Here is a 13,273-nt window from a genome sequence, read left to right on the forward strand (position 1 = left end):
GTGTATCCTGTTTTGTATTTAATCCATATGGTTTTTTTAAAAAATTAAAGCAGCATTGAATTTATATCAAGAAAACTAATACAAGTAATTGCTTTAACATGTTGCCTGTTTTCAAACGATTCCTCTGATTCTCATTCAACAGGTTCTGCTTGTGACACTGAATGGTACACCTGTTGATTACCAAAGCATACACCCTTTGCGCCCTATAGAAAATGGACCTGCCAAGACAGATATGTACTCAAGACCACAATATAAGTGGGATCCTTCGGCTAATGATCTAGGTAGTCATCAAAATGTGAGAAAAAATGGTTGTATGGTTTAATTGTTTAGATGTATATTTATCTACATTTTTTTCATTTTACCAAGGGAGGACAGTGTGCCATCCTATAAATCACCTGGATCATCCATTTTGGCATCCCAATACATATCTCCCTATGGTGTCTGCAATTAAATTGGGGTCTGTTGGATACGTATCTTGCTGGAGACGTTACTATTTTATAATGATAATGTGTACTTTCCATGGGCTGTCTTTAAATGGATTGGCAGAATACTGCTAGCACAGCAAAAAAAAGTAGCGGACCTTTGTTTAATAACAGTGGAAACCCAGTGATCTAAATTTCTTAGTAAGTTAGGTCATGTGGCTTTCCTGGTGTCTTAACAACCTTGGTTATGCTACACAGGTCTGATTATGTATCCACAACATCAGTGTGCAAGAAATGATTGCACATTCCTTCCATAGTCTGTCATTTTGTTTATAACTTTCAATTATCAGATTACCTAAATTGGTTTCTGAATCTATATCACATAAACATTATTTGCAATTCATACAGTTTTTTTTATTTCTCAGAAAAGAAAGAAGAGGAGGAGGAAGGGGAGGAGGAAGGGGAGGAGGATGAAGAGGAGGATGAAGAAGAAAATTCAGAGGAAGACAAAAACTCCAAAGTTCATGCAATGGTCACAGTTTTCCATTTTATCATGAAACAGAGTTATGTCTGTGCTTTGATCGCCATGATGGTAAGTTATGTTGTCTTTTGGCTCCTGGTCCACCTTGAAATTGAGATGATGTTGTGATCCAGGATACATTTTATGATTAGTGATGTTTAAACTTGTTATTTCTGATCATTTATCACTGCAAGTCTGCTTGAATTAATGAAAGAGCGTCTTCACCTTACATTCTGATCTTGAAGCTTGAAAACTTTATAGCACAGGATTGTGGACTTGAGCCTGGGACAATATATTTTATGTGGTTTATAACTTATTATACTCAATTCTGCTTAGTGCTCAGGTAGTAAAGAATGCATTAAAATGCATTAGAAAAAACACACATATGTTTATGCTATTATTTGTTTATTTTAGCAATGGCTTTAGACTCCAAGGACTCCACATGTTGGGTATTATTCTTCTCTCCTACATGTACTGTATTGTTTGTTTGGGTGACTTGTAACATAGAATTTTGTATAAATCTCATATATTGATGAAGCAAGCATGCCTATGTAATGTTTGGCTTCTACTGCTAAGCTTTGCATTTTCCTTTAATTTGATTTCTACTGCAAGTGAAAGGCTACATTTAGTTCATTTAATGTTAAATTATCATCAGGTTAGTTTTGCCTGAACTGGGTAGCTAACTGTCTTAAGACCTGTAGTTTAAAAGTGCAAGTTGATAAATTCCTATGAAATAGAAGGAAAATAGCAGCAGGAGCCAAAATATTCAGTCTGGATGTTTATTTTTTTAAAAAAAATCAATGATTTAGTTCAATGACCAGATGAAGAGATGGAGCGAATGCTTATATCAAATTTGCATCTTGTAATACCCCCCTAGAAGATAGACATAAATTTTAAAATGGGCTGAAAATAATCAAATGAAATTGAACAGAGAAAAGTGCAGGATTCTTCATTTACAAAAGAAACATCAAACGCATAAGAAATACATAATGGATATTTAGGTTAAAAAATACTTGTGAAAAAGAATTTGAAGTGGTAGTTGATTCAAATGGCACATCAGTCAACACTGTGATATGATTACAAATAATTTAGGGAAATCAGGCAATTAGAGAAATCATACAGGGATCTGTTTTTTCTTATGAGTAGAAAAGTAATATGTTTTATCTATATGCATATTCTACAGACACATGTTTTCTCCTTGCATAGGACTTAAATATTTCTTTTGCTTTCACCTTTGTTCAGAAGAGAACAGAATAACAGTGTTGGAAAAGATCTGATTTCCCTAAATTGTTTGTAATCATATCATTGGGTTGGCTGCTTTCTTCTAGTCCAACCCCCTGCTCAAGCAGGAGACCCTGTATCCAAATAAATGGTTGCCCAATCTCTTCTTAAAAACCTACAGTGTTGGAGCATCCACAACTTCTGGAGGCAAGCCGTTCCACTGGTTTATTGTTTTCATTGTCAGGAAAAATTTCCTTAGTTCTAGGTTGGTTCTCTCCTTGATTAGTTTTCATCCGTTGCTTCTTGTTCTGCCTTTAGGTGCTTTGGAGAATAGGTTGACCCCCTCTTCTTTGTGGCAGCCTCTTAGATATTGGAACATTGCTATCATATCACCCCTAAGATCCGTATATGTTTATGTGTATGTATATTGAGAAGCACAGAGTGAAGGGTATATACTGCATTGTGAGTCCATGAACAGGACAGAGAAGGGAGAGAAGATGAAAGCAGAAAAGTCTGCAGCATTTGTATTGGGGATTTTTTTCCCCTGAAATACTTTTGTTTGTAGCCTTTAGCCATATCCAGCTGACTTTTAACTTGATGCATGAACCAAATTTGATCCTGTTCTGTTCAGTTTTTGGAGCATTATCTTGCTGATACAGGGGAGAGACAGACACACAGTGTCTTGATCTTATTTATATAGTTTCTTTCCAAAAAGTAAGGCAATACAACAAGATCATCATTTCCAAATCATCCACTATATTTTTCTTTGGTCAGAATAAAGATGTAGAGTTGAAATAGGATTTAGATCAAATTGGCAATTTAGAACAGTCAACTAAATTAATGAATCAGTAAGCTAAGTCCAATCTTGACAGACTGAAAGAGTTGAATTTGGGTAGCCGTCACTGGGAATTCCACTGTACTGCTGCAATACCCGAAATGATGTCACCTAGTAAAGGTCAAAAACTGTTCTTTCCAGTTTCAGATTGCAGGATGAGTTTCAGGAAGGGCGTTTCCTGAAACATGCTGAATGTAGACCATTCTTAGCAGTCAGAATGGTGGAATCAGTGGCCTACAAAAGTGGTTGGCTTCCTTTCATTGGAATGGAGAGTAGGAGTCCATCTGATTTGAAATCTCTATTTTACACTCCTACTCTGAGCAAAGTTCTGAACTTATGGCCTGAAGTGCCCCTTCCAATTCTATGATTCTAAAGTTCAAATACATTGAGTGTTGAACTGATGAGAATATATTTATTTCTTTTCTTCAAGGCCTGGAGTATTACTTACCACAGTTGGTTAACATTTATATTATTGATATGGTCTTGTATACTTTGGATGCTTCGTGACCGAAGGAAATATGCAATGATAAGTTCACCTTTTATGGTGGTTTATGGAAACTTATTATTAACATTTCAATATATATGGAGTTTTGAGCTGAATGATAATGAACTTCCTCAAGTTTCTGGATTTCTAGAAAGGAAAGCACCTCCTGAATTAGGATCAAAGGTAATAATTGCACACAAACCTATATGGTTGGCACATATACTTATTTTATAAGGTTCATGCATTTATATCAGTAATGAATAACTTCTAAGAAAAGATTTTTCAAAAGTACAACATAATAACTGTGATTGGTATCTGAAAATATATATCTAAAATACTTTTTATATTTTATTTTGACTGTAGCAAATGTCTTTCCATATTTAAGGAACAGCTTTAGGAACACAAGTTATTTGGGTCCATTAATTATTTTTTCCTGAATGAAAAATACTTTCTTCATAGATTCCTAAAATAACTTATAGTTACTATTTCCCCTGCCTTGCGCTCGGTAATTCTAGTCCTTTTATTCTCTGCTGGATACTTTCTAATTAATAATTCAAGTTAAAATGAATAAAAAACATATTATCAACTCCTAAAGATAGTATTGTTTTTAGATGATCCAGATATTCTATTGGATATGCCTGAAATGAATTTCTCTCAAAGGATTTACATGTTTTAGAATCTAACTATCAATTTTGTCATTAATTAGGTACTTTATAAAATGTCCTATCTAAACCTTTTGGCTATTATAAAAGATTATATTGTGAATAAAAAAGAAACAATCCTATACCTTAATAATATAGGAATGTTTTCTGGATACTGTATACAGGATAAATTATGCTCTGTATTTAAACAGTTTTTCCTTCATTAGAAAAGGCTTATAAATTGAATATAATTCTGCACTATAATTCTGCCTACTATCTTTTCAAAATGTGCTTACTTTAAAAAAATATAAGCATCATCTGCTTTGCAGAAAAGTTTGCTCTCTCAGGAGATTTTGAAGCAGAAGTAAAGTAGATACATTATGTAAGCATTAAAACAGAAAAGGAAGCAACAAAGAAAAATCAAAGCCAGTCATAATAATTACCTCTATGAGTGTTTCTCTTGGCAAAGAAAGAATTGCTCTATCCTTGAAGAAACCAGGTGATTCTTTTAAGGAGTACTAGACAACCCATGATCTGTTGGGTCATTGTTTCAATTGTGTCATCATTTCAATCCTTCCCCCATCTAACTACAGCCACTGACTTGCCTTGTGGTCTTAGATTTGCAACTTCCTGCAAATCTGTGGCTCTGCGACCTTCTCTGCTGTGGCTCCTGACCTTTGGAATGTCTTACTTCCTGTGGTGGCTCCATCCCTTCTGACTTCCATAAGGCCCTGGAGACTTGGCTCTGTCAAATGGCTTAGGGCCCCAATGGGGAGAATCACACAAGAGGTGGTTGAGGAATTAATAGGCAATCCCACCTCCCCCTGTGCATTCTGCTCCCTCCCCATCTTTCAACAATAATTCTATTTTTGATTGTAATTTCCATTTTTATTAGAATTTTTAAGAAATATTTCATGTTTATGATTTTAATGCTGTAAGCTGCCCAGAGTTGCTTCGAAACAAGATGGGCAGCAAATAAATTTAATAAATAATATCTAAATAAAATTGAGGAACGAAAGAAAAAAAGACACATGTGTAAAGATGGGTATTTAGCTAATCCCTAATTTTACAATTAGCTTAATTTATCAAATTCCAGAGAAACTAGTCTGCAAGCCAAAGCACAATAAGAGTAAGATCATTGGTTCTAATGATCATTTAGGCCTCTCCATTATATATGACAGCATTTCCCAACTTTTGTCCTTCCAGATACATTAGCACTGGCTAACATGTTTTCAGCATTTGTAATCCAATATACATTTGGAAAGCAACAGGTTATGTTGTATACTGTGATATATATTCATGTATAGCTATGATGAAAAGCCAAAGATACTCCTTGAAGACATTAATTTCTACAACATGGCTTAATTTGAGGTCAAGATATATGGAAGATGTTTGGCAATATCATTCAGTTTATCTTAAATGTTCTATCACCATACTGTGGATCATGGAAATTTAATAACTTATTCAATAGTGTGTCTCCTCTTTGGTTTCAATTTCTGCTGACAGATACTTTTTGGACTTACTTTTTGGCTGCTGTTGAGACAACACCTCACTGAGCGAAAGACTTTGCAATTAAATGAAACTGTTTTGTCAGAGGTCAAAATTGGAGAGGAAGAGAGTGAAGAAAAAGGTGAATATGCATTTCAAGTCAATATACAAGGTAGTTTCATAATAGTGATGTCAATAGAGAAGTACACCATGAGCTAGGAAATAATTCCCTTAGATTCAAATACCGTATATAAGTACTTATAAAACTAATAGGGAAAAATTAAGAATTAACTTTAGTTTTAGTTTTATTCTGCTTCTGATTTTTTCCAATCAATTTAAGTTTTGTATTAACTTGCCATAAAAAAGGTGGCATTAAAATTTGTACCCAGATTCTCAAGATGTGAAGCAAAGAATCTATGTCTTTCCTTATTCCATCTTTTCCTACCAAATTATGTATTTGTGTATTTGTATATTGATTTTTTTATTTTTTTATTAAATGTACTCTATTGTTGACTGATGTGATGTGTCTTTGTTTTACAGTAAGACAGTATTATGTATCAGCCAATGTGGCCAGTGCAGTTGAACTTTTTATCAATAATTATAACATTGTGAAATAACGTATTTAATGACATGTATTCTAATGTTACATTTTACAATTACAGATGAGGAATCCCAAAAAGAAGAAGAAGAATCCCCCAAAGAAGAAGAGAAAGAAGAAGAAGAAGTGGGGGAACTAGAGGAGAAGGAAGAGCAGGAGGAGGAGGAGGAGGAGGAGGAAGAAGAAGAAGAAGAAGATGTCATGAAAGTCCTAGGGAACATGGTGATGGCGATGTTTGTTAAGTACTGGATTTACGTCTGTGGAGGAATGTTCTTCTTTGTCAGCTTTGAGGGGAAAATTGTCATGTACAAAATCATCTATATGATGCTCTTCTTGTTTTGTGTAGTCCTATATCAGGTAGGTAGTACAAATCATAGTTTTTAAGAACATTGCCATTCTGTTTCTTTCTCTTTTTATTTTTATTAAATATGCTGTTTTTACAAAGCATAAGGAGTCATTACTGTAGATTAAAAATGACTTAAAAGACAAAATCAATTATATAAAACCATAATTAAAAAAAACACAAGTGTGAGTCAATCAAAATCAAGACAGGTTATTGATAGGGCCAAAGGAAGGGGAGAACAGAAAGAGAACAAGACTACCAGCAACAATTAAGTTCAGTTTAATGCAGCTTGGCATTTAAATGTATCAAACGGCCTTAGAAGAAATTTCTGAAATGATGATCACTGAATTAATGACTGTAAATGATGAACATTATGTAAACTTAATTTCTTATTTGCTAGGTTCACTATGAATGGTGGCGACGAATTCTGAAATACTTTTGGATGTCAGTTGTGGTTTACACTATGTTAGTGCTTGTTTTCATTTACACATATCAATTTAAAGCATTCCCTGGCTTTTGGAAAAACATGACAAACATGAATGATGATCAGTAAGTATTATTTGTTACTCCATTTGTTAAAATTATGGTTATTTGGATGATGTATTATGAAACACTAATATTATTCTAGATACCTTATGTTTTATAAGTGACTATACTTTGGAAATATCTTTCTTTAGGAAAAACAAATATTCAGTTTCTCATTCGAAAATCAGTACACATACATATTGTCCTATCTCTTCAACTGTTAACCAACACAATTTTTCATGTACCTTCAATTTTAACTCAATCCCTTCAGAAATCAGATATGAGACCATTGGGAGGCCAATAGTTAAAGAAGTTGCTTTCATTCTAGAAAGCATTCCCAGTTAAATTGGAGAAATTAATTTGTGCATAGTTTGTGCACCATTGTGCATAGTTTTCAGGTGTCAAAGCTTCTGACTTAGCATTTACTTCTATTAGTTCAAACACATGACATGTTCTTCATGGTTTCATCAAAATAATAAAAGCAGCATTGCACACTTATGCCACTAGGTCTACCCTTAAATTTGATGTCACAGTATACATTCAAAATCAGAAACGTTTGTGTCATAATAATGTGAGACTGCTTTTAACATTCTCGCCCTTAACTTTCCCTTCAGATGTTGCTGAATTCATACATTAAAAAACACCTTTTGAAGTATGGGTCCATTTGTTTAATGATGATTCCAGGTTATGATAGTGCTAAAAAAAGTGATCCTTCTCAAAGTTATGACTGTCACACACAAACATTCCTGCCCCCAGTCACATGATCACAATTTGGGCTCTTGGCAACCAGCTTACATTCATGATGGTTGCAGTGTCTTCTAGTCAATTTGCCAGTTTCTCAGCCATCTTCTGATAAACAAAGTCAATGGGGGAAGCCATATTTACTTAATGACCAGAAGATTCACTTAAAAACTGCCTGATTTGCTCAAGAACCACAGTAAAAATGGTTGTAAACTAAGGTCTAATCATATGCTGACTCACTTAGCAATGAAAATTCCAGGCCCAATTGTGATTGTAAGTTGATGCCTACCTGTATATCCTTGATCAGATTTCATGCTTTCACTTCTGCAGTTGACCATTCTTTTATATCTCTCGTTTAGTAGCCAAACATGTTGGGGGGGGGAGGAAATTGCCACTATAGTTTTGCAAAAAACAAAAAGACTTTTCCACTAATTTCTGTTTTGGGACCAGAGATTACAGGATGGTTGTTTTTTTTTAAACAAAGCTGTTTAGTGAAAGAATATTTTTCAGTTAGCCTTTGTTTACTTATAAGTGAATTTTGATATAGTCACAAAAGAAAATGAGAAACGAGAAATTTATCAGACTTATAAAGTAAAAGACCAGAAATAATTCCAAATTTCACAATGTTGCTAGATTCAGAGAGTTCTGCTGAGTGTGTATCTGCAGTAAAGGCAGCCTATCCATTATACTGAACAAGACAATTGCAGTCTTGGATTGGCAAAATGCACAAGCTAATTTTTATGAGCTTGAAACAATAGGCAACCATCTTTTTATTTTCCTAAGATTTTTAATATATTATGAATCTAATATTTTTTAGATTTTTGAATTTAATTCATTTGCTGTAAAATCTTGGTGCTGTACCAGATCAATATTGGGTAATGGAATATACAGTAGCTAAATTTAGATTTTTAGGTTAAGGAATAGATAAAGATAAGAAAGAACATTCAGAAATATTTTTAGAAGCATTTCTTCCAAGTCTTTTCTGGATCCATCTCTGGATCCCATCAGGGTAGCTATTACGGTTTTGTTGGTTTTTATAATTTTCAGAATTGCTTACTATTTGTAAAAATAAAAATGTTTTAGCTTTTCCTTGTGGTTACTGACAAGTCTAAAAGATTGTGATAGTTACTTACAAGTTATATAGCTATAATTTGAATTATTTTATGTTTCAGGCTAAAGGATCTTGGTTTAGAACAGTATTCTACAGCAGAATTATTCACTCGCATTTTTATCCCAACCTCCTTTCTACTGGTGTGCATACTGCACTTGCATTACTTCCACGACCGTTTCCTCCAACTCACAGATTTAAAAGCCATAGTCAGCAAACAAGACAGTGCCATTTACAGGTAAACAAAACAGAAAATTTTCCTTCATTTTACAGTATTGCCCCCAAGGTTTGAATTGTGTGGTTGGTTGGTTAAATTTTCTCTATCACCTTATAGTCCAGTAATTCTAGATTTTGAAGAAAAAGAGCGTAATTAGAGAAAGATGGTCTATTCTCAGTGACTGAATAATACCACTTAGAAATCTCATGATCTATAAACCTTCACTGCAACCACAAAAATGCTATTTTGGTCTGAATTCTTTATATATGGTTTTCCCAGTACCAGACAGAATTTAGTGAGATTTATTCCCTACCAAATATATTCAGGGTTGTTGCATTACTTATAATTTGGAGAGGAACTTGGTTATATGTAAATACTTTTAACATAGAATTTTCTTGTTTCTTCTAGTTCAATCTCCCCCTCAGGCAGGAGATGTTGTATCGTCCCGGTCAAATGATTGTTCAATCTATTTTTGAAAACCTCCAATGATTTAATATGTTATTATTTTAATTAAATATTTTATCTTAACAAGTTTTACAGAGATAAATTTAAAAATGGAAAAGCAAGAGACAAAGAAATGCAGCTTCTTTCCTACAGTCAAAATAAATCATGTTGATGCTTATTAGCAATATGGTTCTCCTGCAGAGAGAAAAAAATGTCATAATGCTCAAATTTGGAAATCTTTTTGAAACTAAACTACCCAGGATAAGGATATTGTATAACAAAAGAGTCACTGCTATATTCATTTCTGATTCTATGTAGAAATGCTATTTAAGGACAAAAGCGGACTTAGAGAATTAAAAAATAGCTACTTTCATAGAAGTGAAACAAAGGCAGAATTAACATATTGTTTAAATTTCTATTCCCCCCAAAATTAAGAATAACTGCATCCAAACTTGACAAAGAATTGATGAGACTGTATGTCTTCCTATATGCAATAATGATGTAATTTATATAAAAGACCATTATGTTTGGGAAATTAAAAGCACAAACAAAAATGTATATGAAAAATTAGCAAATATGGATCAATTATATTATTTACATCCTCAGTCTCCTATACAGTTTACATACATAGGGGTCTGCAAGTAGATTGCAAATGGCAATATATACATCATAATATAAACTCTACTCCTTAAGTACTTGGAAATAACACTGTGATGCAAGAAACAAAAGGATATACCTCTCAGCATGACATCATGATGAATATATAATTTTGGTGTCAGTGTAGTTAGGAAGAGACAGGTGGGTGTTCATTTATTTTTCTTTTCTTCACAAATGGTATAGGCAATTATTTGAAATTTTAAACATCCCAATGTGAAAAAAATAAAAACTATATTTGTTGAACTGAAATGAGGAAGCTCTCTCTCCTGATAAGCTTTTCATCTTTAGTAGCCAAATGGCTGAAATTATAATTGAGTTCTCTCTCTGTGGGGAATATCTGTAACTATTGTTAAACAGTTATAGATGATATATAGATACACATATATAAATGTAGATATTTACAGTAGATAAAAGAGCCTTGGTGGAGCAGTGGGCTAATGCCTCCTTAAGTAACACCAGCTGCCTGCAATTAGTGCAGGTTCGCATCCCACCAGGCTCAAGGTTGACTCAGCCTTCCATCCTTCCGAGGTAGGTAAAATGAGGACCCAGATTGTTGGGGGCAATAAGCTGACTTTGTAATAATGCCGCTTGGGGGGGTGTATGAAAGCCCTAATAAGCAGGCATATACATAGAATGAAGGCTACTGCTAAGCTTGTAAGCCGCCCTGAGTCTTCGGAGAAGGGCGGGATATAAATGGAATTAAAATAAAACAAATAAATAAAATAAAATATTTATCCTACCTTTTGTATATCTTGGGCAACTTAAAGTGGCAACCATACCTAATACAGTACTCCTTTATCCACCTGTTTCCCCACAACAACAAACCTCTGAGATGAGATGAGGTGAGCTGATATGTTACTGGCCTAAAGTCACCCATCTGGCTTCCATGCCTAAAGTAGGAACTCAGTCTCCTGGTTTCTAACCCAACACTTTAACCTCCACACCACACTGGCTCTTATATATGTATAGATGTGTATCTATGTATATTATTTTATTTTATTTACTAACTTCCACATTTAATAAATGGGAACAGAAAAACAAGCCAAAAAAGAAAGAGACAACAAAATGAACAATTCATCTGTTTTCCTCCTTCTAGTTCCTGCCAGGGTAACAAAATCATGGGTATATAGAAGTTTATAAGTTCTTCTTTCTGCAGGGGTTGTGATGTTTTTTCATTATGCATACTGCATCATTGCAGCTTTTTTCCTTGTGTGTGCTTCCTGAGAAAATATATCTATCTTTAATCCTGTTTAACAGTATTCTTCTCTTTCTCTTTCTCTAATTTTTCTGCTGCCACCTTATGCATTCTCACACTTTCATCTGTTACCAAAGCCATGCCAAAGTCAATGGTCGTGTTTATCTTATAATAAATAGGTGGGTATTTTAATGATTCCTTTTTTATTTAAAAAATTAGTGTTTATTTAGTTGTACATTCAATCTTTAAAATAAAAACAATAAGGCTATTCATGATACTCAGAGAACATAATGGTACTCAGATAACACATCTTCTCAGTACTACAGTTCTTTTGTTAATGCAGTGGAATCTTAATGGTCTACTTTTAAAAGCTAAGAATATATTGGTTAATTTTAAAGCTGAGCAGAATTCAGAAAATGTTCAGCCTCTTTAAATTAGTTAGACATACAGTAAATGTTTCCTCTGGAAATATGCTGGCATCAATATATTGTCATACATGTGCATACATTTGTGTATGTAAATTAGTTAGATTTTAATATTTAAATCAACTACATTCTAATTGTTTGGATTTCAGGCTTTGGAGCTTCAGTATGTGTTTTGATATTATGATATGATATGATATTCCCTTTGCTTTAATTGAGGCTCTTCTTTAAAAAAAATGACTTGCAATTAATACATTCAGTTTTGTTTTATTTTCTACCAGATGTTAAGCCATTGTTTTATCAAGTAAATAGAAAGGTAGGATATATAAAGTAGCAAAGAAAACACGAAGGCACTAACATATTAAAATAATTTTAAAAAATAGATTCCACAGCAAGGATATCTACAAGGTGTGATCAAAAAAGTCAAGATTGTGGCCACAGTGTGCACCTAATGCATGCAGAATAACAGAATAAGAGAGTTGGAAGGGATCTTGGAGGTCTTCTAATACAAACCCCTCCTCAAGCAGGAAACCCTATAACATTTCAGACAAATGGTTGTCCAATCTCTTCTTAGAACCTCCAAGGTTGGAGCACCCACAACTTCTGGAGGCAAGTCATTCCACTGATTAATTGTTCTAATACACAAGAAAGCAGAAGTTGATAATCACTCTATTATGACTACCAACTTAAAGCTTTTGACACTTCTATTTCAGAATATAGAAAGATGAAAGCTATATTATGAATGCCTTATTATTTACCATGTTAGATAACCACTGTGACTTTAATGATAGGTTTAGCAATTATCTAAAGGTTAGTAAGTAGAAAAGAGCTGAAGTGAAGCAAATTAATCCCATGCCATATTCTAAAAAGCTACAACTGAGAGCATCTAGAAGGTAACACAAAAAGGTATCCCAGAGGTAGCAGAATGGGTGAGCCTAATACCAAATGACCAGTTACTGTGGATGTTCTCTGAGTTTGGTTATTTTCCTGCAGATGTTTTGTTATCAGACTAGATACATTATTAGTGCATAGCAGAGTCAAGTTTAGTAGGGGTATCTTGCCCTACCAAGGAACTCTAAAAAGCCTAGGAAAATCCTGGATATTGAGTATTCATACAAATCAGCCATCTATAGACACATAAAGGTAAACCTTTATCTACATACCATTTAAAAGATATAACCAAACATGAAGGAAGGAAACAAATAGCCCAGAGCATATCCTTCCTAGCCAGCAACACCCAGATAGACTGAAAACAGCACCAGACAACAACCAAGAAAGAAACAATATGCTAATCAAGCAACCATCAAGGAAGAAACCACACCTCAAGAGTGACAAAGCCAGCCAACATATATAAACATCCAGCAAACTCCACTCCCCAATGCACTTACAATCTTGTTTAGCCTGGTAATGAA

At 33.9% G+C, this 13,273-nt stretch overlaps 1 protein-coding gene across 1 annotated transcript in view; it reads left to right on the forward strand.

Moving 5' to 3' along the window:
- The window catches only part of PIEZO2 (piezo type mechanosensitive ion channel component 2), a gene marked incomplete at its 5' end in the record, with an annotated part of 205,718 nt that overhangs the window by 127,653 nt on the left and 64,792 nt on the right, over positions 1 to 13,273 (forward strand). The window contains 7 exons of the mRNA XM_083360729.1: positions 143 to 281; positions 848 to 1,014; positions 3,429 to 3,665; positions 5,630 to 5,753; positions 6,274 to 6,566; positions 6,953 to 7,101; positions 8,991 to 9,164. Of these exons, the coding sequence (XP_083216855.1) occupies positions 143 to 281; positions 848 to 1,014; positions 3,429 to 3,665; positions 5,630 to 5,753; positions 6,274 to 6,566; positions 6,953 to 7,101; positions 8,991 to 9,164 (1,283 nt within the window). The remainder of the gene's footprint in view (positions 1 to 142; positions 282 to 847; positions 1,015 to 3,428; positions 3,666 to 5,629; positions 5,754 to 6,273; positions 6,567 to 6,952; positions 7,102 to 8,990; positions 9,165 to 13,273) is intronic.

The sequence above is a fragment of the Vipera ursinii genome, assembly GCF_947247035.1.
Source record: "Vipera ursinii genome assembly, chromosome: 3".
In the NCBI taxonomy this organism is placed as follows: domain Eukaryota; kingdom Metazoa; phylum Chordata; class Lepidosauria; order Squamata; family Viperidae; genus Vipera; species Vipera ursinii.